The 26,731-nt window shown below is 36.1% G+C and overlaps 4 protein-coding genes across 4 annotated transcripts; all 4 read right to left on the bottom strand.

Annotated features, from left to right (window-relative positions):
* Window positions 1–2,205: 2,205 nt before the first annotated feature.
* On the bottom strand, window positions 2,206–4,250 carry LOC115231671. The gene is made up of 2 exons (XM_029801643.1): window positions 2,837–4,250; window positions 2,206–2,288 (listed from the first exon to the last, which is right to left on the bottom strand). The coding sequence occupies exons 1-2, from the start codon at window positions 4,248–4,250 to the stop codon at window positions 2,206–2,208; spliced, it is 1,497 nt and encodes a 498-aa protein (XP_029657503.1).
* Window positions 4,251–16,728: 12,478 nt separating this feature from the next.
* LOC115231670 (general transcription factor II-I repeat domain-containing protein 2B-like) lies at window positions 16,729–17,247 on the bottom strand. Its single transcript, XM_029801642.1, has one exon. The coding sequence runs from the start codon at window positions 17,245–17,247 to the stop codon at window positions 16,729–16,731; it is 519 nt and encodes a 172-aa protein (XP_029657502.1).
* A 2,533-nt stretch (window positions 17,248–19,780) lies between these two features.
* LOC115231669 lies at window positions 19,781–20,293 on the bottom strand. Its single transcript, XM_029801641.1, has one exon. It carries the CDS (start codon window positions 20,291–20,293, stop codon window positions 19,781–19,783), a length of 513 nt encoding a protein of 170 aa, XP_029657501.1.
* A 456-nt stretch (window positions 20,294–20,749) lies between these two features.
* Window positions 20,750–21,208, bottom strand: LOC115231668. The gene has a single exon (XM_029801639.1). It carries the CDS (start codon window positions 21,206–21,208, stop codon window positions 20,750–20,752), a length of 459 nt encoding a protein of 152 aa, XP_029657499.1.
* Between the last annotated feature and the right edge of the window lie 5,523 nt (window positions 21,209–26,731).

The raw sequence follows: 26,731 nt of genomic DNA, 5'->3' as shown, positions 1-26,731 counted from the left end.
CGGGTTTTAACGTATATTCCGCTTAAATAATTTTAAGATTCTGATGATGACTTTGACTAGGTCGGCCCTCTTGGTCCTCCGTTTCATGTCCTGCATAATCATTGTGTATATGGGCTTTGTATTTTGTGGGTGGATAGTTCTTCATCCCTATAATGAAAATGCTAGTTTTGTCAATTATTTTTAGTTTGAAACTCTCTACTCATCTGCTATTTCTCTGTTTGCAATAATGAACGGGGATATAATTAATGATCTTATGGTGTCAACGGAGGATTCACGCGTCAGATTATTTTCGGACATTTATCAGATCGTGTTTATATGCTTTTTTATGTACGTCGTTTTGTCTTTATTCACATCAATTTTTGTGCAGTTTTTTGAGATTGTACACATGGTTGAGCCCCGCTTTTATTTTGCAGAAGTCTCACAATCAATCAGAAACTCGCGACCGAGTGTCGATTTTTTTGGGGAATCGCGAAAATGAAGAATAAATAAGTTCAAGAAATTACTTTTAATTAAATAAAAATTTAATCTCTTATAATTGATATCTTCTTATGTAGATAAGAAATTGGCCCTTAAAATTTTGTGGCCAATTTTAAAAAACAAATCAATAATTTTAGAATATAAATAATTAAACAAATGGCTTTAATGAACAAAAATGACTTTTAGTCTAATTGAAATAAAATGTGCTTTCTAATTGTTATTTTCCAATATATGCTTTGTAATTTGTTAATTGAAAAATTAGGAAAACTTCATGTTCATTCTCAAGATTAGCTAAAAATTCTTTATCGTGGCTAAACGGTCATCGCCTTTCTTTACAGTGGTTCCCATTTTTTCTGTTGACCATTTAAAGTTTCTATCCTGCAAATATGAGAATAACCCTTCTGATCGGGGAGAGTTATTCCCATATTTCAACCATGTTGATGACGACGATACGTCAATGTGCGGGGTTCCCAGACTTCTAAAAAGAGTCTTGTAAATGATTTTTAAGTTGATCTTTTTATTAGCGATTCCCTCTGAAGTTTGATCAACTCCTTCACATTAACTTGGGTAGCACCTAGATCAGCGGTTCTTAACCTTTTTCAAATTTTTGATAAATTGTACTCCTTGGGGTTAAAAATGGATCCCGCATACCCCCTATCGATTTTTAAATTTTTACATATCTTTTTTTGAGATAAATGATTTAATTATAAAATATAAATTATTGTCACGCGCCATAAATGAAACGCGTGCCTAAAGTGAAACGCCGTGACCTTGAATTTAACCTTCAATTAAGCTCTTGACAATTATCAAGTCAATATTAAATATGATTGCGCACTTTGAGATAATATTATCGAAATGAGATTTGCCAACATTGTAAAGGATGATCAGGAGTATAAGAATATTCTTGATTTTTTAATAAATAATACAATACCAGAAGATTTTTCAAGACTAAAAAGATTTCGTTTTCTCAAAAAATGTAGAAATTTCGTAAATTCTGGAGGTACTATTAAATCTAATGATAGGTGTGCTATATTATAAACAATCTGATGGAAACAAAATATTGGTAATTGCCTCAAATGATTTCGAATCCATGAAACTGCATTGTGAAAGGATTCATTCAATTTATCACTATGGATTTAATAAAATGGAAGAGTATTGCAAAAATAATTTTTGCATAATCAATCGAAACATAATTAGGGATGTAATATCATCATGCCACAAATGTCAGCGAAGTCAGCCCTTAAAGACAAAATATCCACTAGTCAACATAGTAGCCAAAGAACCTCGAGAACGGTTCATTCAATAGCTTATTTTTAGCTATCAAGTTGATTTAGTCGATCTTTCGTTTTATGCAGATATAAATGATTCCTATAAATATCTTATGAATGTCATAGATATTTATTCAAAATTTTGCTTTGCTAAAAAAATAGAAAATAAAGAAGCAGTTACAGTTTCGGAATCATTGAAAACTATATTTCTTTCCTATGGTCCACCAAAAATTCTGCAGTCTGACAACGGAACAGAATTTGTTAATTCAGAAATAACGTCATTATGTGAAGAATTTAAAATAATTCATAAAAGGGGACGTCCAAGACATCCAGAATCACAGGGACAAGTGGAGCGTTGCAATCAAACCATTTGCAGATGGATTCAAAAAGAACTCACAGACAAACAGAAAAAATGGGTGGATGTGTTAGAAAAAATTGTATATCAGTACAATATTTCAATTCATTCTTCTATAAATATGTCACCATTTATGGCTTTTTTCCGAACAAGAGGATATAGAAATTGCAATTGGAAATAATGTTTTGCTGAAAAAAGATTTTGATACAAATCAAAGGACGAAGAAGCGAAAATTAGAATCTTTTTATCATCAACAAATCTTTACTGTTGAAGATTTAATTTCAAATAATAGAGTTAAAATAAAAGATCAAGATGGAAATGAACAAATTTTTTTTTTTTTTTTTTCACACCATACCATTTTATTATTAAGATTTTTAAGTAAGAACAAATAGTTATTAACTAACTAAATTCCCGGCATCGTAAATGGAAACACAGTTTCCACGTACTATGGCCAAGGAAATCCTTTCGAAAAGCCACTTGGACTCGCGTGGGTCTCCCCGTTTATGGGAGATCATGCGGCCAAGCTTTTTTAGAAAGGAAAGAGACTTTTCGCCGATGACGCCGGAAGTCTCGACGGCGATGGGAGTGAACAGATACCGTTCAGAGAGCTCCTTGTACTTTCCAATCTTCATCTTCTCGGTTTTGCGAGAGACTGAGCCAGGCTCGACAGCTGAAGAAGGAAGGTTGAGCTCCGAGAAAGTGTCTGAACACGTCGCATCCCATAACAGAGACTTGCCGAACTCAAACGGGAAAGTCGATAGGCCGTCGGGTCTTTTTCCGTCTCCCCTCGCAAGCCCGACGGGTTCGAGGATTGATGGAATCCCAGCGGCCGTGAGCCCCCTCTGAATAACGTCGTTAAGTGCTGCATGGCGTGGTGCGCGCCCTGCACTGCGACGACAGGAAAGGGGATGTAGACCAAAACGGTCAATGACAGCACCACAACGACATTTGTGTATTTCGCAGATTTCCAATCCAAGACGCAATGATAAACCAATTCGTAGGCAATCTTTGTCTAATAGGTTACCGGTGGAAGGGACAGGGAGAGCATCCAGCCAGGCCCCACTCCCTGTGCAGCAGCCTGCGCGGAGACATGCAAGTCTGTGCTGATCGAAATTTTTGCGTAGATGAACGTCAAGAGCTTCACAAGAAATGGCATCCCATTGAGCTTGGATACACGGGTCACTGGGTCTTTTGTTGTACAATGAATCCCACAGGTCCAAAGCGGCCACGTGATCAACTGACATTTTTCGTTCGGGTAGGTTTCTGAGAACAATGTCAGTGAGGACACGGGATGATGCCGTTGACGAAAGGAAAGCAGGAAGAGCGATAGACACGGGAGAACGGAGTCCAATCCCACCGCGGCTTACAGGCAGGGTGGATTGAATCCAACCAAGAGGGTCGAAACGTACGTTGCATAGCGACTCTGCTCCGGACTTCAGAATATTTTCAATAACGGAAAGGAGATTTTGTTCGTGAAAACACGGAGAGCTTCTTAATGTATATAGTAGCTTCGGAGTTGAAAAATAATTACGGAGAAGAAAGAACCCGACATGAGCGTCGATGAGAGAGAGTCTTTGAATAATGCATGACAGAACAGCTGCCTTGTCAATAAGAGTTTGAGACAAAGCCTCGCGACCAATTGGGGAGCCAAGGATGAGGAGGTTTTTTTTATCAGTGATCCGCACGCCTTTTAAAATATCTTCCAGAACGGCCATAGTTTCGACAAAAATTCCGTGTGGGATATTGAGATTTATAACTTCGGATTTGGCAAAGTTTATCTCAAGACCAATAGATGAAAGGGCAGGGATAATTACGCGAAGGTCCTCTAGGACAGAGCATGGTGGTCCACATATTGTGGCGTCATCAAGATACCAGATGTTTATAGGGGAAAGGACAGAGTGGGCGATGGAGTTGACGCAGATTGCAAACAACAGAGGACCAAGAGGATCTCCCTGTTGTACACCGGTCGAAGATACGATAACAGAATTACCGAACAAGAGGAGACTTGGTTGAGAGTAAGATAGATGGACCAGACGATAAGCCGAGGGGGCAAGAGCATAGCAGGACTCCAACAGGAAATCTCTTCTGACTGAATTAAATGCGTTGGAGATGTCCAGTTTAACCAAAATAAATTCTTCTGGAGTCTCCATTAGTTCCCTTACAGCATGGGCGGCCGACTCACAACCTCCGCTGATTCCAACTCCCAATTGCGCGGGCAGAACAAATAGTATTTAAATCACAAGTTAAAAAAATTTAGACAGGTAAATTTTCAGGTTAAAATATTTTTAATTTTTTGGTAATTTTAAAATGGCTAACCATTATTTAAATAAATTGTTAATCTTTCAAACGATAATAATAAAAAATTGATTTCTCGGTTTTATTCCTGTTTTCATCAAAGGATTGTTAATTTTATTTTCGAGGTTTTTTGTGGTTTTCTCAAGGTTCACAGCGTTTCACTTTAGGCACGCGTTTCATCCATTGCGCGCGACAATTATTTTCTAACTAAACAAAATCAATAAAATATTTTATGCCGAAAAAGTGTATAAGATTTAATTCTAGTGAGATATTTGTTGTTGCTTTTCTGCAACAAGTTTTCTAATATTCGAATCCATGTTGCTAAGAGCGATTCGCATATAATCTCCAACATTCAATCGATTACGAGATTTATTTTTAATAAATGATAAACAAGACATCGCAGTTTCGCATAAGCATGTTGTTGGATAAGGAATTAAATATTGCATACTCGACAAACTTCGACAAACTTCAGAAAGTTCCGATTTGTTTAAAATAACGAATACTTTGGAATCATTTTACTCCAAAATTCCATAAGTGTGCAAGAATTGAAACATATCTGAATAATGACAAAAATTGTTCCGCGTACCCCCTGGATCTTCTCGCGTACTCCCTAGGCACATGTACCCCCGGGTAAGAAACCCTGACCTAGACCATACTTAGCCTGATAAGCTAACAAATTTCCAGGATTTTTTCTTCACGATTAAAAAAGAAAATTTCTTCGAGAACTATAAAAGACTTTAAATCAAAATCGGACCTTTTGAATAGGACTGATATCAAAAAAATTAAACATAACGAAAATTCCGAAACTCAAATTTATTGAAATTGATGGATATACTGAAAATGAAGAGCTAATGGAATTTTTAGAAAAATCTGAACAAGCTGATACATTGCAGTCAAAAAAGTTCAATCAGTTAGTGACTTTATTTAATAATTGTACTTAGGAAACAATTATTGAAGAGGAATCAAATGAGAAAAGAGTTAATCTTTCGGAAGCTTTCGGAGCTCTAGAGCAGTGGTTCTCAACCTTTATTTTTGTATCGCCCCCTTATTTCATTAGTAAAAATTTTTATTTAAAAAATAAGAGTTTTAATGAGATCCTTGTGGTTGATGAAGATTGACAAGTTTTTCAAAATTTGTACTTATTTTCGTAAGTGTAATTCTAATGTCGCCTCTTTCTTCTATATTTAGTTTGTTTCTTTTTTTTTCCGATCATACTATTCAGAGTGCTGAATCCTCTCTCTACGCAGTATGACGTAGGAAAACATAATATTATTGGCATCATTTTTTCCCATAATTTCGGGAATTTCATTTTTATAGATTTTTCTCCCCAGAATTGTGTCAGGTTTTCATTTTTAAATTTTATTTTCAGTTCTTCGTCGTTTTTTAGTTCTATTAATTCTTCTTGACATTCATCATCAGAATCATAATGAATGGGCAACCAAGGATTAATCATCCAATCAGAAAAGTTTAAATTAATTAAATATTCAAATCTTTTTTTTCAAATCTTGTTCCAAAGATTCTAAATGAAATTCATAAATTTTCAGATCGTTGTCATCAAAAGTGTGGTCATAAAAATCGAATTTTCCAAATTTTCTATTACTTAAATTAAATTTGTAAAAATAAAATTCAAACATTTTGAATATTGACAATCCTGTAGTATCCGTGACTAAAGATCTTGCAAATAATAACTCTTCTTGCAAAATAGAATCATCATCGAAATATCTTTATAAAAAGTAATACCTTACATATGCCATCAAAATTGACTGATTATCAACGACAACTGATTCGTCAAGTTGGACTGAAAACTTGCGTTCTCTGAGAAATAAAATTAAAGATTGTTCAATTTCATTAGAAATTTCATCAATTCTTCTTCGTATAGTGTCGTTGCTTAATGGAATAGTCTTCATAATATTTGAAGAATCTTTTTGTAAGATATCGTTTATAAATAAATTTAAACAAGGACGGATGACATTTTCTGCAATCGAATGGGCATTACCTATAAATTAAAATAATAATGCAACCAGTTTTTGCGATTATCTTTGCAACTTTATATGAATAAGATAATCCAGAGACATTTTGAGATATATTTTTATTAAAGATTGACGGTAAGGTGTTTTTATTTTCAAAATTCTTTTTTAATTCTAGAAAAAAGTCTGGCTTTTTTCCAATTGAATTATGATGTTTTCGCTTTAAATGTTCAATCAAACGAGACGGTTTCATTGCCTCATTCGAAAAAATTGTACCATTGAAGACAAAGTGGTTTAAATCTTGAGGATCTTTAATAAATCCAAGAGAAATATATTCATCTTTATACATTCTGACTTTTTTTTGAACACGACCCATAAAGATAACTAGAAATCACGCTTAGAAATTTAAATAAAATATAATAAAAATATCATATTATTAATAAATATTATTAGACTCGATTATATATCTTTATTTTTTCAAAGATTATCGACTTCTAACATAAGATTTTAATTTTTCAAATATTAGCAATCAGCCATCGCCCCCCTGGCAGAAAAAATCGCCCCTAGGGGGCGAATCGCCCACCGTTGAGAACCACTGCTCTAGAGCAGGGGTGCGCAAGTGCGGCCGTGACGGCCGCATGCGGCCGAGAGTCGATGAATGTGCGGCCGTGGGCACAATTAGGTCATCGAGCAACTAATCTTAAATATAATGCTCGTAGTGTTAATTAATCAAGAAAAACCCTAAATAATAATTAAAAATATTCATATTAAATAAAATTCTATTTTTATATAATGGTTAACCTCATTGATCTCATTGATGACAAAATAATTAATTATGACGATCTTACACCAAATACATTTAATACTACAGTCGATTATATTTTGAAACAATTTGAAGAGCGATTTAACGAATTAAAAAAAATTGAACTCAAACTTCAATTAACTGCAGCACCACATACTGTTTCGATTGAGAATGCGCCATTGGAATTTCAAATTGAATTATTGAAATTAAAAAATGATTTAATTTTGATAAATAAATTTAATGAAAGCAAAGATTTGTTGAATGTATGGAAATCAGCGACAGATTATCCAAATTTACGTGAAATGGCAAGAAATATTCTCGTTTTATTCGGAAGCACATATTTATGTGAGTCTACATTTTCCAAAATGAAATATTTAAAAAGTCAATATAGATCTCGGATAACGGATGCAAACTTAGAGTCATGTTTACGCATAATGATATCTACCCTACCAGTGGATTTCAATAAGCTCGCAAAAAATACCAAAGATCCTGGCCGTCATTAGAATAACTTGTATAATACATTTCTTTTAATTAATTTTCCTTCTTTCTTATTTTTTGTCCGTGAAATAATTATTATTATTTTTTTTTTGTTTTTTAAAATGAGCAATTTTTATTTTAAATTGAGTGAAAATGATTATCATAATCTTAAGCTGCTGATGATCGAGAAGACGTTGCCCCTCAGGATCGCAATGGATATTCTTTGGAACAACCATTGCTTCTCCCGAGGCTCTCTCCGTCTTCTCGAGATCAGATTCCCGATTTTAACGACGAGTTCAAACGATTTTTGGCTCATGGCCCCGGAGGTTTCTACAGATATTGGGGAGAAGATAAAGTTGTCCAGCAGGTTGGAATATTTCTGAGCTTTATGTACCTCAGCCTTCTCAGCGGCTGAGCCTGGACTGATCGCGGAGTCAACTATATTGGTCTTTGAGAAGGTGTCTGTGCACGTGGAGTCCCACGCGAGGCATTTCCCATTACTCCACGGGAAAATGGTGACTCCATCTGGGCGTTTACCGTCTCCACGGTCAAGCCCAACGGGTTCCAGTTCTGTCGGGAATCCAGCTGCTTGTAACGCAGCCGAAATAGTCTCGTTGATAGCGGAGTGTCTGGGAGCACGGCCAGCACTCCTTCTGCATGACAGGGGATGTAGTCCTTTGGTATCGACTTTACTCCCACATCGGCATTGGCCTCCCGAACAGACATTAAGTCCCAAGCGCATTGCTACGCCAATCCTCACACAGTCATTATCGAGAAGGGTTCCAGATTGGGAGCAAGGGAGGGCATTAAGCCACGCTCCACTTTCAGGTCTGGCAGCGGCACCGAAACAAGCGAGGCGATGCTGATCCAATGTAGGTCTGATTGCTTCCATTTTAGCTTTGCTGGAGATATCATCCCATTCCCATTGGCGTGAAATGTTAGATGGAATGGCCAATCCAGATCCCTTCCAGAATTCGCAAGCTCCAGAGAAAACCCGGTCCTCTTCCAATCCGCGAGAGTTACGTAGGATTTGGGTGATGAGGGCTTGGGAGCTCGCACGTGAGGAGAGGAATGCAGGAAGAGCCATGTCCAGAGGTGAACGGAGTCCAACTCCGCCAAGGCGTAGAGGTAATTTGCAGCAAGTCCAACCAGCGTCATCAAAGGATATGTTTAGGATTTTTTCAGCGGCCAACTTCAGAGAAGTATCGAGCGATTGAAGCATGTCGGATTGTATTGAGCAGTTTGAAGTTCGCAGCAAATATAGAAGCCTTGGCAACATGAGGTTTGCTCTGAGCACGAAAAATCCGTAGTGAGAATCAAGCAACATGAGCTTATTTGTGAAATCAGTGACCCATTTGGCTTTCTCAGATAGCGACTTCTTAAAAAATATTATTTAAATTCCCGATTTTTTGTTCGGTACCAAAATCGGCGGATTCGAGAGGTTTTACCGTATTGCTTTTTTATCAGCAGTCTGATAGCTTTGTAAGCAGTGTGACTTTTGATATTTCGTTTGAATGAATCTTCCTTGCAGTGGAACACAAGAGAACGGGGAGTTCTCGGTGTGTTGACGATTGGTGGATGGGAAGCCTGCTGGTGTTGCTGACAGCATCTATCATGTTCACATTGGCAACACTTGTGCCTCTCAGGGCTCAAAACAATAACTCACTCGAAATGAGAACACGGGTCATCGTGAGCATATGAGCAATGGAAAGGACAATGGTAATAATCGTACCCGAACCGTCTATCCGCATATTCCAGTTGCTGTGTTTGTTCATAAAACTAGTCACTTTGATGAGGTCGTTTAGTTCGTGCTGTCGCATTACAAGTTCTTTGTATATTCTATTCCGACTGTGGTGTTGCTGTTCTGAAAGTTTACCAAATCTTAATACGGCGAGGGAAAATTGAACTGGCCCAGTGGGGAGAGATGTAGGCGCTTTCTCCCGTCGTAGAAGGACGGTCTTCGTTAATTCGCCTCCTCTCGTTTAGCAGTAACCATTCGGCTACTTGGAGCCAAGAATCTGTTACCCCATTCTGGTGTCACACTCGGATGCCGTCTAATTTCACGGGCTATCAGGCAACGCAGATCATCAAGTTGGTGAATGAAGTGGTTAACGTGTTTTGAGTAAAATTTAAAAGGATTTCATGTGGTGAATGATCACACGGGCTTTTAACGGAAGGTTCTTTATGTCAAAGTTTGTGGCGAATTTGAAATGTCTGGTAGATGTTGGGAACAGATTCTAACCTTCCAATAAATACGACTGCAAAGCTCATGTTTAACGAGAATGAATTCTTTCTGTTATTTCTGATTGTTTAAACAGATCTTGTGCAGTTTCTTTATAATTAGAAATGTTTTAATTATTTTGTAATTTATAATAAGAAATAGTCTCGACGACTAAAGACTTGTGTGGTTTTGGATATAGCAGAAACATGTTCAAAAAGTGATATAAAAATAAAATTTTAACACTAAATTTAATATACTTTACAATAAAGACGCAGGTTTTCGCCTTCGGAGTGCGTAATTAGCATGAATATCGCTGGATCCACAACTCTTAGGTCGATAAGAGAACAGCTTATAAAATCCTATCCTCCATTTGTGGATGATTTGGAAACAATTTTGCACAAAAAATCAAAAGCAAAACTCGTAAAATGGTAAAATGAATAAATATTTAGTTTTAATTAGTTCAGATCACGTGGAAGTAATCATCGACGAGGATGGCTCACATTTGTTTTTCAAAATAAGAGACAAGTTGTACCCCACATTGAGACTGCTCCACAGATGTATTTTTATATTTGTAAAAAGGAGATCCTTTTTTATTGCCGGAAATGCAAGTTGATCTCGGCGCTGTGCCTTTTATTTTTGCTGGGGCAAATATCATGTGTCCTGGCCTTACTTCTCCTGGGGGATCCATTTCTGATGTGCCGGCGGGCAGAATTGTCGTATCCTTTAAACTTATTTAAAATTACTTAATACTATGCAGTTAATTTCCTTAACTTTTATTCAATTAAAGTTGAGGACAAAGAATATTCGATTGCAATTGGTCGTACCAGGATGAGTAGTCAGGACATGTTTGTGTTCTTTTTTATTATTTCAAGTTTAAAAATAAATAAAGGAGTTGCCATTGAGGTGATTCACTTTCTCGGGGATGGTCTTTGGAATGCTTCTTTCTGATTTATAAATTTCTGTTTTTCATTTTTCTAAAAAATTCTTTCTTATGAGATCATTTTTATAAGATCCGAATAAATTGAATATTTACCAGGAAACCATTGCTGAGGAATCATTGGTCAAATTGGGAATATCTAAGTATTGTAATTTGGAAACAATTGTCCATTCAAAAACTGACTTTATGTAATTCTCAAAATTGTAGTTCCACATTGGCCATACGTTCTAAAAAGAAGAGCCTTCTTTGTCCTATAAGTATTCAAAGTTTACTCTAAAAGTATTAAAAAAACTAAAATATATTTGTTTTCCTTCACTACTGCATTAATCTTCTGATCGTTACATTGTGGGTTCAACAAACAAATGTTCTTTTACCAATTTCTGGTTCCAAAATACTCGCGGGTGTTGACTGGCTTAGTTGCAGGGAGCAAAAGTTGGACTTTATAAGAAACGGACGATATGACATAGCACCAGTCTTATAAGGCATTTTGTGTACTTAACACAAGACACGTTCTCCAATTGTGACTGTTTGTGGGAACTAATTTTTCACTTAAATCAATTCCATATTTTATTGTGTTTGCTGGAGATCTGTATGGTATAACATCGTTTTTGTAGAAGAGTTAGCAGTTTCGGTTACGCTTCCGTTCTCATCGTACCCTGCAAACATTCCACCAATCATAACAAAGCTGGCTCCAACGGAGAAAGCTTTTACAATGTCTCCAGGACATACGCAATCTCCATCCTAAATATATTATCAAAGTTATAACTGAAATAATATGCCCACCGCATTCCTTGGCTGTGATTGCGCATTCCAAGACAGCACTGAACTGGGGATAACTGAACTGAGTGTCTTGGAACAAAATCATTAGTTCTTGGATGTATTACTTGGCCATACAGACATGAATGCCTCCATTAAGTTCAAAAATGATAAAACTGTAAATGGAAAACATATATTCGCTACAATAGCAAATGCTACTGCAAACTCGATTCTGTTTTGACTAGAGTGGTCACCACGCTGTGAGGACTGGAGACTTCTTATCGAATTTTCCACTCCGAATTGACTTTTTATGGGCCTTGAGCAGTTCGAGCAATTCAAAGCATCTCCTTATTCACAACATATCCTCTGTCTGTTCTTTGTAGGCATCAACTGCACTTCCAGTCTGGACCGAATACTTCAGGACATGTTCGAGGTAGAGTACTTGTCTATCGCCAACAAGAACAACACCAAAATATACTGACTCCATACAGGAAGGCATGTGTATAACAACGACGAAGAATAATGGGACAGACCTATGTTGACTGACATGGAATATTCATAGGGAAAACGATTCATCAAACTATACTACGCAGTCATCGATGCAAGAGAGAAAACTCGTTTAATGCAACAGAGAAGAGACATGGAGAAGGCTTCTAAATGAATAGACGTGGAAACAATATGGCAGGACAGAGGGGAACCGGAAATAAAAATTCTCTCTTTAATTTAGAATCTGAAACGCCAAGGACGAGAAACGTACAAAACTCTGCAAACGATACGCTCTAATATTGCTAGTAAGTAGATTGAAGCATTCGGGCTTGGCCTTGTTTAACATATTGTAATCTAATTAATTTTAAATTAACAAAATATTGAATTTGGAATTTATATATATTAATTTTTGTATCAATTGAAATTAATTTATTTATTAGTACATGCGTGTTTTTACTTTAGGTTCTTATTATTCTTTCCAATGATATTTTTAATTAAAATAATTGATAAAAATCATTTACCTCAGTTAAGAACACATCTCGGAGTTATTGCAAAATTGGCGTCTCTCTGGACAAGGATTCTTTTAAAAATGCCATCAATTGGTTTAAGAATAAAGAAATTAATACTCTATTATTCCAAATCAACCAAACCGACGTGGATTACACAAAATTGAGAAAAATGGGAGGAAAAAATCGGTCGAAATTAGTTCTGATGTCGTCGGAAGATTACACCAATGTTTGTCTAAGTAGAAAGTGAATATTTATAGATGTTGGCTGCTGCTAAAAATAGACTCAGAAAACAGCTTCAGCCAGTTCCTATCGTCCCTCCTCATATAATCGAGCCCAGAATTTTGTCTCAAGATCCCGAAATTTCGTCTTTTTCAAAACACAGTTGTGTGTTTGTTGAGCTCGATAAAGAGAATGTGTTGTAAATATGACTATAATAGTCTCCTCTTATTGTGAAGAGAGAAATTGACGGGACACTTCGAACTCCATCTCTCACTGAGATGGATCGGTATAAATCTATATTTTATCCCAATTCCTCGCACCAATATCCCATTCCGTCTCTGTTTTTGCCGTATAAAATCGAGGTCAGTTCCTGTAAAATAATTTCGAAAGAAATTGCTCGAAATGCGACTTCATAACAGAGTTTTAGATAGGCTTGTGTCTCAATTTTCGCCAGAAGACGAACGATTTGGTCCACTTTTGATGAAAATTTTCGAGGATATCATCAATCGGGGGGAATATAGTCTTTTAAATTCTTCCCGATATTTTTCGAATATTCTTTTGTTTGTAAATGATCCAAAAGACGTTTTTCGCTGCACTCTCCAATCTAGTGGACCTGAAAGGTGGATAAATTTATGTTCAAAATTAGATTAGAAAGGACTGCTTTGATCATTAAGCTTTTTAAATTAATGAATATTTTCGATTATGAACTGGATGACTCGGCTGATACGTTTACATATATTCATGTGTGCTCAGTTCCCCTTATTTCATAGAATTTCTTGCGTGGAATAAATTCGCCAAGTTTAATTGATCTTCTTTACAACAAGACTGATGTACATTCAGTTGTGAGTTAGTTTAATTCTCAATGTGTGCGTGAAATTACTAATGTTTTCTTTTTCAACTATTTTTTAAATTTGCTTATGAATTCGAATTTTACTATAAAAATGATTGTTCCTGGACAAGAAAGTGAACAAACTGACTTTTTGAATTGATAAATTCATATTCATTTACTGAACAGTTTGTTTCCATTTTCAACCAATGTTTGTGCTTGATACTTTTCAGCGTTTTCTGATTGTGATATATTCTATGTGTTTCCTGGAAGAAACATTTATTTATAATTTTTCAAATAGAAATTATAGTGACTTGTCTATTAGTGAGGTAATGAAAGTCCCAAAAAAAAATTAGACGCTAGCTAAGAAATTAGTCTGTCGATGTGGGTCACCTTCTTGCGGTGGCAAATGATAGTTTTATACTACGAAAAGACCCAAAACTACTCGGATCGGATCGATTCCGCGACGTCGGTGGCAGCAGAGCAGGCGCGAAGCCGTTGCTTCCAAGGACCTCTTTGCTTATCAAACTCACCCTTCTCCTTTCCGGAGACATTGAACCAAATCCTGGCCCCAACAAGAAGAACCTATTGCGTATCTTGTAGATCAACATCAGTGGAATTGCTCAGAAGACTGCTGAACTTTATTCCTTCATGGAGAAGCACGACGTGGACATTGCTTTGGTGCAAGAAACGAAGCTCTCGGCCAAAAATCGCTTGCCAGATTTCCCTGGTTATTCTTACATCCGTCGGGACAGACCGGGCTCCGTAAATGGGGGTGGCCTACTAACTCTTATCAAAAAATCTATCCCGTTCACTAACTGTACCTCCCAAGCTTACTCGCTAATTGGCAACGACCAAGTGATTGAAATGACAGCTATAACTGTCTCTACAGGGTCATCAACCAGGAGACTCATCAATATGTACATACCTCCTCACTCGTCATGTCCTCATGGATGGACCCCTTCTATTCAAAACCTCCAGTCCCTCAACAATGTTATTATTTGTGGTGATATGGACGCAAAGAGCCCGATATGGCTAAAAAATCAATTTCTCAACTCAAGAGGATCTCTACTATTCGACCAAGTTGATGGTTTAGTTATCCTCAACAATCTCTCATCTCACATCAGAACACCGTCAAGGAAAGGCGACGCAATTTCTTCTCCTGACATCTCGCTGTGTACTCCAATTCTGGCCCCTTTTACTTCTTGGAAGGTCATTTACGACCTAAATTCTGATCACAGCCCGATTATTATTGAGAATGGCCTAAAATCAAACATCGACATTCAACGGCGTTGTTATACGAATTACAAAGAGCTTCCTGGGACGACTATCGTCTCGCTCTAGAAAAATCATTGAATGATTTCGACATTATCAACTTCCGTTCCACCTCCAAAAAATTTAATTAATAAAGTGACGACTTCTTCGGAGGTGAGGACATACCAAATCTGCAATGTGCTGGAAGGATCACCAAAAACTGTGTCCAAAACAACTCCCCACTGGACTAAATCAAAAAATCAACTTAATAATAAAAAACGTGAATAATTCATCAACTGATCGTCATCACAACTCCATAAATTATTGCTAAATGTCAGCAATGCACAATCTAAGGAGTCTCCATTGGTCACAGAAATGATTAAAAAAGCGCAATAAGTCTCCCAAATAAAATACTCTGAATTTTTATATTTGTGGAAAATGATGGGTTGTCTCTGCTTTGTTTGACTGGGCAACATTTTGCACGAAATTTGAATTTTTTGAACATTAGAGCACCCAGACTCCAATGGAATTGGCTTTGTCAGAAAAATATACACAAAATCGACTAATTCCGAATTGTTTTGACTAGAACTTTTTATTTTTAATATTCAGTTGTTCGTACACAAAGGATGGATTTGCTGTGATCACAAGATTTCTCGATCCTTTAATATCTTGGTACACCTCCACGAGGTGATCTGAATCGACGTTTATTGAAGTGGTAAAAATCTGAAATAACATTTTAAAAATCAAATTACAAGTTTCATTGGATCGCTAAAACGGAATTCCCAAATGTGAAACGCAAAATCTGTTTCAAATATATCATCTGTCCGACTGACTGGGCACAGAGAGATTACGAAATTCCCACAGATAGAGAATCCCAGGATATGTTCCCTGGTAATTAAACTGAGTCGTGTATAACCCGTTAAGAAGAGAATCTGGAATTAAGTCGCATAAGTTGTATGTGAATAAAATATTTCTATCCAATTCACAAAATAAACCGAGCAGAAAATATTATATTATTTATACCTCAGACTTAACAAAGTAATGCATCCAACAATAAATGTTTATGTTTTCCCTCTTTGATTTAAAATTAATTAATTTACTCTTTTACAACATAAAGTACATATACAAATTAAATTATTACAAAAATAATTCAATATTTTACCTTACTAATTGGGTTGTTTAAAAATCCAAGATGTTTCAAGAATTTCGATATCAAAAAATATGTTATATATTCAAATTCAAAGAGATCATGGATGGATAGCAGAATTTTTAATCAATTTCTATTAAAATGGGAAATGGAATTGCGAAAACAAGATAGAAAAATTTTGCTTGTTGTAGATCAATCTCCTGCACATAAGGTGAATTTCATGAAATTTACATTAGGTATTGATTGAATTAAAACAAATTGAGATGTTATTTCTACCACCTAATACAACATCTTTTTTACAGCCCATGGATCAGGGCATAATTAAATCGTATAAATGTAAATTCAATTCTCTAAAATTTTCTAATATAATTCAAAAAATTGAAGCTGGGACAAACCCCTATGTTGCACACAAACAACTAAGCATAAAAGATTCAATATTATTTACATATTATGCTTGGAACAAAATAGAAAGTTCCTTAATTTTAAATTGTTTCATTCATGCAAAATGGACTCAAAACAATGAAAATATTAATTATGAAAATCCCTTAATTGAAAATTATGATAATATTTTGGAAAAAATGGATATTATTGATCCGTTAGAACAGGGGTGTCAAACTCATTTCGCTTTGAGGGCCGCATTTATAATAATTTCTCATTAAGGGAGATTAATTCTGATATTTATTATGACGAATAACCAAAATAAGAGAAACTAAATTATTCAATTATCGCCCTTTAATTTTGGTGAGAGCTGCTTCCAGAGGATTGACATCTTTTTTTGGATACAATTTTTGATATGTCAGGCTGAGCTATTTGTGTAGTTCCGACTTTTATTAAAGAGGATAAATGTTCATCAGTTAGTCTTGTTCTTTGAGCAGTTTTTGTCATTTTCATAAATGAAAAAAGCTGTTCACACACATATGTCAAACCAAACATAGCAATGATTTTTGTAGCAAACTTTTTAAAGTTTTTAAATTTTCCAGGAAGATATGAAAAGAAAGCAGGTATTCCAACCTCCAAATATTTAGCTTTAAGTATAGAATCTGATTGGATTTCCAATAGTTCCATTTGTAAACTTTCATCTGCATTGGAAACATTAAAAGAGAATGGTGATGCGAATAATGAAAATTGTTGTTCAAAAGACGAAAAATCATTAAATCTTTCTTGAAATTCCTTTAACAACGATTCTAGTTGTCTTTCATACTGAGAAAAATTCATTACATTATGTGCATCAACAGTACTCCTGAGCTCCATTAAATCAGACCGCACTTATGTTTGGCAAAGTACGCTGAGGGCCGCATGTTTGACACCCCTGCGTTAGAAGAAAGTCTTTATATTGAGATTGAATATAATGAAAGTGAAGAACTTGAATTAAATAATTCAGAAAAAATAGAACAAGAAATTAGCGAAGAACCGTGTGAACAAAGTCAGAAAGTTGTTACCATTAACGAGGCTTTTATCGCTTTAAACAAATTAAAAGAGTTCTATAATCAAGAAGAATTCTTTAATATAGAAAATCTTGAGTATATTGAAAACATTGGATCTTCAATGATCCAAACTCTAAGAAGAAACAAGTCGAAACTTACTGATTTTTTTGTTTTTAATTAATTATTTTGGCTTAATAATTTAAATTATTAATGGATTAAAAAATCGATAAGTCTCTCGAATCCGCCAAATTCTCGAATCCGCCAGATTTTACCGATTCCCGAAATTGGCGGATTCAAGAGACTTTACTGTACTTCCACAATCTCGAAAGTTGGCTTTCGATAAATCGACTATCAACTAGTCCTGAAAAATCAGTCACTACGCTTATGACTTCAGCAAGGAAGCTTGAGAAAATGGTAGTGAACTTATATCTAAACAACATGGAAATCCCCTTTTAAAAAATCCCAGAAAATCCTCGGCGTGACTTACGATAGTCATATATGTCGTTGAAAATGTTACTACCAGCTGCATGAAGAAACTGAACATCTTAAAAGTGTTCCTCCGAAAATGCAAGCAATAGATCAGCTTCCCCACACGCCAATCAATCTACCGGCAATACATCGAACCCTTCATTAGTTATGATTGTGGGGCGTGGAGAGGGTTGGTCAGTGAAACGAACCATGAAAAAAATCGAAAAAACTCAAGAAAGATTTCGGAAAGCACTGCAAAGATCAAATGAACATCTATCCATCGCCTCATTTAAAGAAATCTTGGAAAAGAAGCATGAGCCTACAAACCCTAAAACTCCACTACCGCGCCCTCATAGATACTGTGTCGGGACTAGGGAGCAGCACCGGGCAAAAATGAGGACCCTCCTTAGAGAAGCCATGATCACCTGATTAATTAGTTCTATTTTTTGGACGCTGATCTTGGTTTTAATAATAATAGACTTTCATTGGCAGAGATACCCCATTCCACGTTTTAATGCCGAGAATAACAGAATTCGGGCTCTAATATGAGGACAATGCCATTCTATGGAGTCAAGATGCCTTCCCCGTCAAAACCATATGTAACCTTATTCACTCCCGACCGACGACAGTTCAACGTCAGTCCTGATCTATATATACAACGAAAAACTATCCGTTGTCAAACATCTCAGAATTTTGTGAGTCATCTTTGACCAATACCTCCCATTTTCTCAGCACATTGAATTAGTCATTTTTTTAAATAAGAGAATAAAACTGGTTGTTAGTGTGATTTAAGATTAAGTAGTTAACGATTGACGACATCGAATTCTGGAGTCAATTATTAAATAAAATTTAGGTTAAACCAAAGCGTAAAACGTTGGATATCCTCAACAAGCTCGTCATCTGGTCTATTTGGACGCTATGTAGAAATTATTAAAGATATAATTTTTGATTATAACAACACGATGCATACTACGAAACAAATTCCTTTTTACATTTTTATGGGCTGTGAATATCCAAATACAATATCAGATCTGGATCTTGAAGGAATGAAGGCATATGAGATCGATTCCGCGATATCTGATGCACGAGAACATGCATACACGAATATAATTATTGCCGGAGAAAAAATGATAAATAAACGAAAATGGAGATACGATGAGGACCCTATAATAGTTGGATCGAAAGTTTTACTGAAACAAGTCTCTATCAAAATTTATTATAAATAGGACAATGATGCCAATATAAGAAGGTATCCGCACTATGATGAGTTGGATAGAAATACATATACAGTTGTTAAAATCTAGGATAATCTGTTTACGATTCAGAGCCTTAACGGTGAAGAAATAGCTAATGTACATATCTCCCGATTAAAAAAAATTACAGATTAACACTAGTTAACTAACTATCTTTAAATAAAGATGAATTTAGAAAACAATTAGGCTTTTGGTTAGGATTGTTTTTAGAATTTTTGCTAGAAATCTCACATCTTTAAGCTTTCTAAAAGTCTGTATCAAACACACCGCGGCCGAAGGCCGCATAGGGAACTGTATCAAATACGTCTTCAACAATTAGGGGTTTAATTAGGATTGTCCATAGCCTATCGCTTTTTATGTTTAAAAAATCTGCTTTTTAATTTAAGCTCTAATCTTGTATCCAAATTAGTTAGTTTCGACCCAAAAGGAATGTGGGTCAAACCCTTTTTGTAAGCTTGTTGGTTTTGAGTTCCATGAACTTCGTCGTCTAGACCTCCGTGTGAAAGAAAACTAACAAAGTTGGGTCATTTCACTGAGTTTGTTGAAAGTTTATCATCTTTCGTGATCCTCTTGCTATTATTCTGTCCTTCCTCAGAGTATTCGTTTTCTGTCACCTCATCATGTCTCCTTTTCATCGAGTTAGCTCCCCTTTGGTGAGTGTTCTACACTGCATAATCTTTGTTGAGAAGTCATTACGTCTTCGAAACCATGTTTATATTCTACGAACATTCCTTCCAACGTCTTCTTTAATGCAATCGTTTGGATGTATGCCAGAACACTGTCTTTAATGCCAATCAAATCCATGTATATTTTAAAATACTTGGAGCTGATCGCATCCCAGGTAATGACAATCGGAAGTATTTTGATTTTGGCTTTGTAAATGATTTCTAATTCACTTGCCAGGATATCATATTTATGAAGTTTTTCAACTTCAACTGCTTTTAAATTATCCACACACGTCACTCCAATCTCTATTAGCCATATGTGGTTTAATTTTTTGTCGTATAGGAAAATGTCCGGCTTGTTATATTGAATTTTTGATTCGGTAGAGATAGTAGTGTCAACTCGTAATTCAGCAAGATCATTGGTAATTACGCTTTGGATAGAGTGAGTCTTTAACCTTTTGATTTTTTGAATCCAAATTTTCTGCATAGGTGCATGTGTATGCATTTAACAAATTTTATTGCATCGAGTTGCCAAATGGTCGACTGTCTTATTAGAAGATTTGCAATGTGGGCATTTCGAACCAAGCTCGCGGAAGAAAATATTCCTGTCCTGCAGAAAGAAGAACATGCTTCAGATTTAGGAGAAATATTTCCTTTTACAATCCATTTTGAGGATGTCTGTATATCGAAAGTCTCATTATCAAGTGATTCAAATAATTTTGAATGGAGAGTTTTCTTTTTAATAGCTGATAAGAGACGCTCAATCTACAGACTCTTTAGTGTCTGTTCAATGTGCTGGGTTGATTCATATTTTATTCGCAAGAATTCTGTGATTGTGGCCATATGTGACTTTCTTTGTTGTTCAGTCCACAGAATTCCTGCACTCCTCAGAGAAGTAAATTTTCGCCTTTCCAGACTTGTTTTGAAATCAAGCAACATTTTCTCAGCTTTGAAAGTGATAGATATCAATCCCCTTCCAAACATATTCCTCGGTAAGTAGTCTTTCTTTGCAAGCTGGTTTCATATGCACATTTAAATTCATAAGTATCTTTCTGACTAATTTATCAATTTCTTCGAGTTCACAGGGTTCTAAGTCAATGAGTCCAATATAATAATTGCACGGTGATAGAGCATGTTCATTGATTGCTTTAAATAAATTGACTGAGTTCAATTTAGTTTCCGATAACTTTTCAATACGGTTTTGCATTTCTTCTTTAATATTTTTGAGTACGTCTTCTTTGAGTACTTTACTACATCTGTTTTCTAAAACTCCCAAATATCTGTAGCTGTCCAGACCATCTATCAATTTACCATCATTTCTTAATAGGTAACTATTTGTTGCTGATTTATCGAAATTCCTCTCCAGTCCAGATGATTCAAAGTAATAGTTCACATCTTCCATCATCCACGCCAATGTCTCCTCTTCTTTGGACAATAGCTTCAAGTCGTCAATGAAAAGGAAGTGATTTGTAGAAAAGGTTAAGGAATTAATGCCACCAGAATTTATCGAAATATTTGGATATTTTGGAGATAAAAGTCTACTTAACGGATTCAAAACAAGTACAAATAATTGGGGCAACAGAGAGTCGCCTTGGAGTATACCACGTTCTATATTAACAGTTCCCAGCTGTTTTTTTTCCCAATCTCAAAGAGACTTTCTAGTTTGGAATAATTGACATAATAAAACTAGTTATCCAATTAGGCAGCTAAGAGTTTTCGAGGATTTCAACAAGAAAGTCATGATTAACTGAGTCAAACGCTTTCTTGACGTCGATCCATGCACAAAATAATTTATTATCGCTCTGTTGACGCATATGTTTAAAAGTGCAAGTTCTTTTGCTCCTTGACAATGTCGTTTAGTTCCGAGCTGGTACTCAGTTATCAAATTGTAAGTGTCGGCATATATTGCAATTTTTTCATTCACACACTTTGTAACCAGTTTGTACAAACATGGCATACATGTGATCGGTCTGAGGTCCTTGGGGTCAATAGAGGTTGCTTTCTTTGGGATCAGGTAAGTGATTACAGTATAAAACCAACTTTGCGGGTGACTATAGTTCCGTTAATAATATTTCTGATTTCTTGAAATAGGAATTTGTGGAGAGAATCCAATTTTTTGATGAAAAAATTGTATACACAATCACATCCCGGAGCTCTCCAGTTAGGAAGGGATTCAATTAAGTTTAAAATAAACTCGTCATTGATGTCGGAGTCATGGTGCTCAGCACCAGTAACTTTCTTATTCACTCCAAAACTTAACTCATTTTTGTCCTTTTTCTTCCAGACGTCCATCCAAAATTTGAGACAATCAGATGTGTCGAAACAAACAATCTGAGCATTATCAGAGTTAGAATGTAGGTTTCTGTAGAACGACCATCGATTCAACTCAAACTTCCAATTAATAATTCCGTACTGTCGTCTTGAATCTGCAATAGACACCTTTTTGTTTAGGATTCGGATCTGGTCTGTGATTGTTGTCGAGATTCTTTCAAATTCTCCCCTTTTGGATTTTTTGTAATTGTAAGAACATAAAATGTCAGACTTTCTTCTTTTCTTCGTCTTTGATAGTAGACATAAAGTATTTTGATATTAATATATTTTTTTCAGTCAAAGACTCAATTTTATTTTGTATTCTCTGCTTCCAATTCGTTTTAATTGAATCTTTCATTGTAATTTGTTGATACACACATTGAAATATCTTCAATACTTGTAGGTAGGTTGTTTGTTGTATATTCGATCAATGATTTATTTATTATTTCGATTAACTCGTGATTTACATATTGAGACGGTATCTTCCTTGTCTGTTGCCTCGCATCGATTGTTTTAGAATTATTTGCATCAATTTGAATTAATAATTCCACATGCACCTTGTTGTAAAATGCCAAATCAGGGGAATTATTATTCGTTTTATTTTCATTTTTGGTAATTTCGCTTTTATTCCAGAAGACAGAAGCGAGTATTTTTAATTCATAGACTGATTTCTTTTTTCCAAATTTGGAATTAAAATAAGTAGCAATGAGCGGTCAACCTCCTCTGGGACTCGTTTAAGACGGTCTTTGACACAAATCAATAGAGATGACATCCATTCTTCAGGGTTGGAAGATTCGATTGACTCACAAATAGCTTTCATGGGAATCAAAGTTGAAGGAGTCTGTGGAGGTCCGTTATTGTAATTACAATTGCCCAGGGCATCAGGATGACCATGAACTGTCAGGTCCACACTTTCTTGAGTTCCATTTGTTAAAATTTCTGTGGATCCGTCAATGGGAATGACTTTTTCAGACTGCGAAAAACCAACCATCCGTACACCACAAGAACAATTATATGCGTCATGGACATAATCTTGTTATTAATAAATAAATTTCAGGAATGCCGTTGTTTCAAAAATGATGACGTTGAAGGACGATTCTAAACACAATCTTCCTTGGGTAGAAACCCAAAAATTTAAAAATTGTTTCAAATTTATCCAAACAATAAATCATTTTTTTAATTAAAGATGTTAGATGAAATGGCCAATCTGGATCCCTTCCAGAGTTCACAAGCTCCAGAGAAAACCCGGTCCTCTTCCAATCCGCGAGATTAACGTAGGATTCGGGTGATGAGGACGTGGGAGCTGGCGCGTGAGGAGAGAAAGGCAGGAAAGGTCCTGTCCAGTGGCGAACGTAGTCCAACTCAACAGGGTGTAGAGATGATTTGCAACAAGTCCATCGAGCGTCATCAAAGCATATGTTAGAGATTTTTTCAGCTGCCAACTTCAGAGAACTATCGAGCGATTTTCAGCATATCCGATTCTATTGAGCGTTTGATGTTCGTGCAAGTATAAAAGTCTTGGCAGCATAAGGCCAGACGGTAAAGACAGCCCCAAAACATATAGTAAAGCGTTATAATTTTAGAAAAAATGATTAAAAATTTGATTTTCCTTTGGGTAGATTTGAATTCTCTTTATTATAGAAAATGAATAAAGAGATGAGAGTGCATCAATTGAAAAGATAATTATTATTTGAACCAAGATCACCGTCCAAAACATACAACTAATTAATCAGGTGATCCCGGCTTCTCTGAGGAGGGTCCTCATATTTGCCCGCTGCTCCTCCCTAGTCCCGACACAATTTCTGTGAGGCGCGCTGGTGGAGTTTTAGGGCCTGTAGACCCGAGGTTTTTTTCCAAGATTTCTTTAAATGGGGCGATGAATATATGCTCATTCGGTCCTTGTAGTGCTTTCCGAAAATTTTCTTGAGTTTTTTCGATTTCACTGATAAACCCTCCCCACGCGACACAAGCATAACTAATGGAGGGTTCGATATATTGATTGCCGGTATATTGATTGGCGTGTGGGGAAGCTGATCCATTGTTTGCATTTTCGGAGAAACACTTTTAAGATGTTCAGTTTCTTCATGCAGCTAGTAGTAACATTTTCAACTTGTTGGGAGAAACACATATGACTATCGTAAGTCACGCCGAGGATTTTCTGGGATTTTTTAAAGGGGATTTCCATGTTGTTTAGATATAAGTTCACCACCATTTTCCCAAGCTTCCTTGCTGAAGTCATAAGCGTAGTGACCGATTTTTCAGGACTCGTTGATAGTCGATTTAACGAGAGCCAACTTTCGAGATTGTGGAGGTAGTTCTGCAGTTTTGTATTGCCGTGTTCACCTCACGGCTCCGGGTAGCAATTACAATGTCGTCAGCGTGTGATAATACGATTGAGTCTTTGTCGCTTAGTAGCGGGAGATCCGATAAGAATAAGTTAAAAAGAGCTGGTGAAAGGGGTGAGCCTTGAGGGATTCCGTTTGGAAAATATCGTGACATCAATCTTGTATTGTTGGATCCTGCCTCTTCGGCCGCTGAGAAGGTTAGCTAGCCACATTTTCAGCCTTGGGTGAATTCCAATAAGGTATATTTTCCTGGTCAGTATTTTTATGGGAACAAAGTCAAAAGCCTTATGAATATCCACTGAGCACATAACCGTTTTTTGGTTATACGGTTTGGTAGATAGTCCATCTGAGATGAAGTTCGTCAAAGTGACGAGGTAGTTGATTTATCACATTTAAATCCATGTTGAAAATCCAAATCCGGTAGATATTCTTTGATGTGATCGAGTATAAGTTTTTCCAGAACTTTGGAAAAGACGCAGAGGAGAGAAATTTGCCTGTAGGACGCCGGGTTGTCTTTTGGTCTCCCTGGTTTCATAATAGGGCGAATGTGTGCCATTTTCCATAATGTGGGTATTGCGTTGTTGTTTATAGAGAAGTTGTAAATTTGACAAAGAGCTGATATTGCCACCTGTCCTAGGTTTTTCACCAGAATGGTAGGAATTCCGTCAGGTCCACAAGAGCCAGTGCTTCTTAAATTTCTGATAGTCTGAAACACCTCCTCTTGAGTGAGGATTATCATGTCCCGACATCTTCGAGGTTTCAACGACTTCAAGCATGGTCCATCATATTTCCTGTGGGGGATGTTGCTGATCCCAGCGTAGAACTTTATCAGTTTGTTGGTGAAGGGAGCCGCATTATCCTCACCCGATTTAAATCTCTCCGGGTTTGTGAATCTTCTTAGGGATCATCAGAATATCTTCAGAATATCTCGGACATATTTTATACCGTTTCTCAGTAGTACCTTGTCAGGTATTCAATGTGCGGATGGTATTTAGTGTTTTCGATCAACAGCTTCCTTTCGTCAGACGATAGAGCGAAGACATATTCTGATAGAGTGCTTATTCTGCGGCTGTTTTCCGACGTATTTGTCTGCACCCAGGTGAATGATGGTAGACGTGGCATTTCAAACAGCAGAAGGCATTAATCCAGATCTGATCTGCTAAAAGATAGTTCATCCAGTTGTATATGTCTGTGTTTAGACATAGTGCAAGAAATAGACGTCACGGCCTCAACAAGTCTGTTAATCATAAGGTATAAAAATAAATCCATTAATGTCATGATAATTTTAGTTAAATAAAATTGTGTGATTTATTAAAATATAATTTGAATTTTAATAATACACGTGTACTTTCTGATGAGGTTGTTTTGTTTTTTTTGACATTTGCAAAAATTGTCTTATTTATTAATTTTATCCCTTTTTAAACTAATTTAGTAAAATAAATCTGAATAACTTGAAATCAAAAGTAAACAAGGTACTTGAAAAGTCCGAGGAAAAAAAGCGAAACTTCCTGGAGACCATTGAACTTCAAGTCCTGCTCAAAGGATACGACACAACGAGAGATAAGAGATTCTCAGGAGTTGTAAGGTAATGTAAAGTATTCATTCCTTCAGACTTCGACACGTTCCAAGGCCAAAGCTACGAGTGTGTGTAATCGGGGACGAGGAGCACATTAAACAGGCGAAGGAACTCGGGATTGATGGTGTGAGCGTAAACCAAACAAGTCTCCTCGCTCAAAATCCTAGAGAGAAAAAAAAATTTGGTTTAAAATTAAAAATAATTCAAGTCAAAAAATATTCTGGATTTATTGTCACTCAAGATTTGATGAGGACAGTGACTCGTCATCTTGGTCCTACTCCTTCGAGGTATGGCAGATTGGTGTTTGCCATAAACCCGAATGAGACGGTTATTTCTCGAGTTAATGATCTGAGGGCTTCGATAAAGTTTCAGTTGAAAAAAGTTTGTTTTTTTGTTTATTATAAGGTCAAAATATTGAATACTGCAGTTGCCAATGTTGGTATGAGTGAGAAAGACATTTGTGAGAATGTTATCATGGCTACTAACTTTCTGGTATCACTTACAAAGAAGCAGTGGCAAAATGTGGGCGCTCTCTATATTAAATCCACTATGGGTCCTTCCCAGAGAATATACTAATTCATTTTGGGTTTACTTTCTTTTTTTTCGTTAAATTTTTAACTGTCTTTTTTATATGTCCAAGACTTTAACGTAGTGACTTGATAAGCTAACAAAAATTTACAAAATTTGAATATTT

Source organism: Octopus sinensis, unplaced genomic scaffold, assembly GCF_006345805.1.
Source record: "Octopus sinensis unplaced genomic scaffold, ASM634580v1 Contig18749, whole genome shotgun sequence".
In the NCBI taxonomy this organism is placed as follows: domain Eukaryota; kingdom Metazoa; phylum Mollusca; class Cephalopoda; order Octopoda; family Octopodidae; genus Octopus; species Octopus sinensis.
Note: the sequence above shows the minus strand (reverse complement) of the source record. Positions and strands in the feature narration are given on the sequence as shown.

What these genes read in the sequence shown, in the direction of transcription:
- LOC115231669 (XM_029801641.1), bottom strand. Translation starts at nt 20,293, where the DNA reads ATGCAGAAAATTTGGATTCAAAAAATCAAAAGGTTAAAGACTCACTCT.
- LOC115231670 (XM_029801642.1), bottom strand. Translation starts at nt 17,247, where the DNA reads ATGGAGCTCAGGAGTACTGTTGATGCACATAATGTAATGAATTTTTCT.
- LOC115231671 (XM_029801643.1), bottom strand. Translation starts at nt 4,250, where the DNA reads ATGGAGACTCCAGAAGAATTTATTTTGGTTAAACTGGACATCTCCAAC. An exon ending in GACTTTCCCGTTTGAGTTCG is followed by an intron (nt 2,289 to 2,836) that starts GCAAGTCTCTGT and finishes ATCTTTTTTCAG; the next exon opens with CAAAACATTATTTCCAATTG.
- LOC115231668 (XM_029801639.1), bottom strand. Translation starts at nt 21,208, where the DNA reads ATGGAAGATGTGAACTATTACTTTGAATCATCTGGACTGGAGAGGAAT.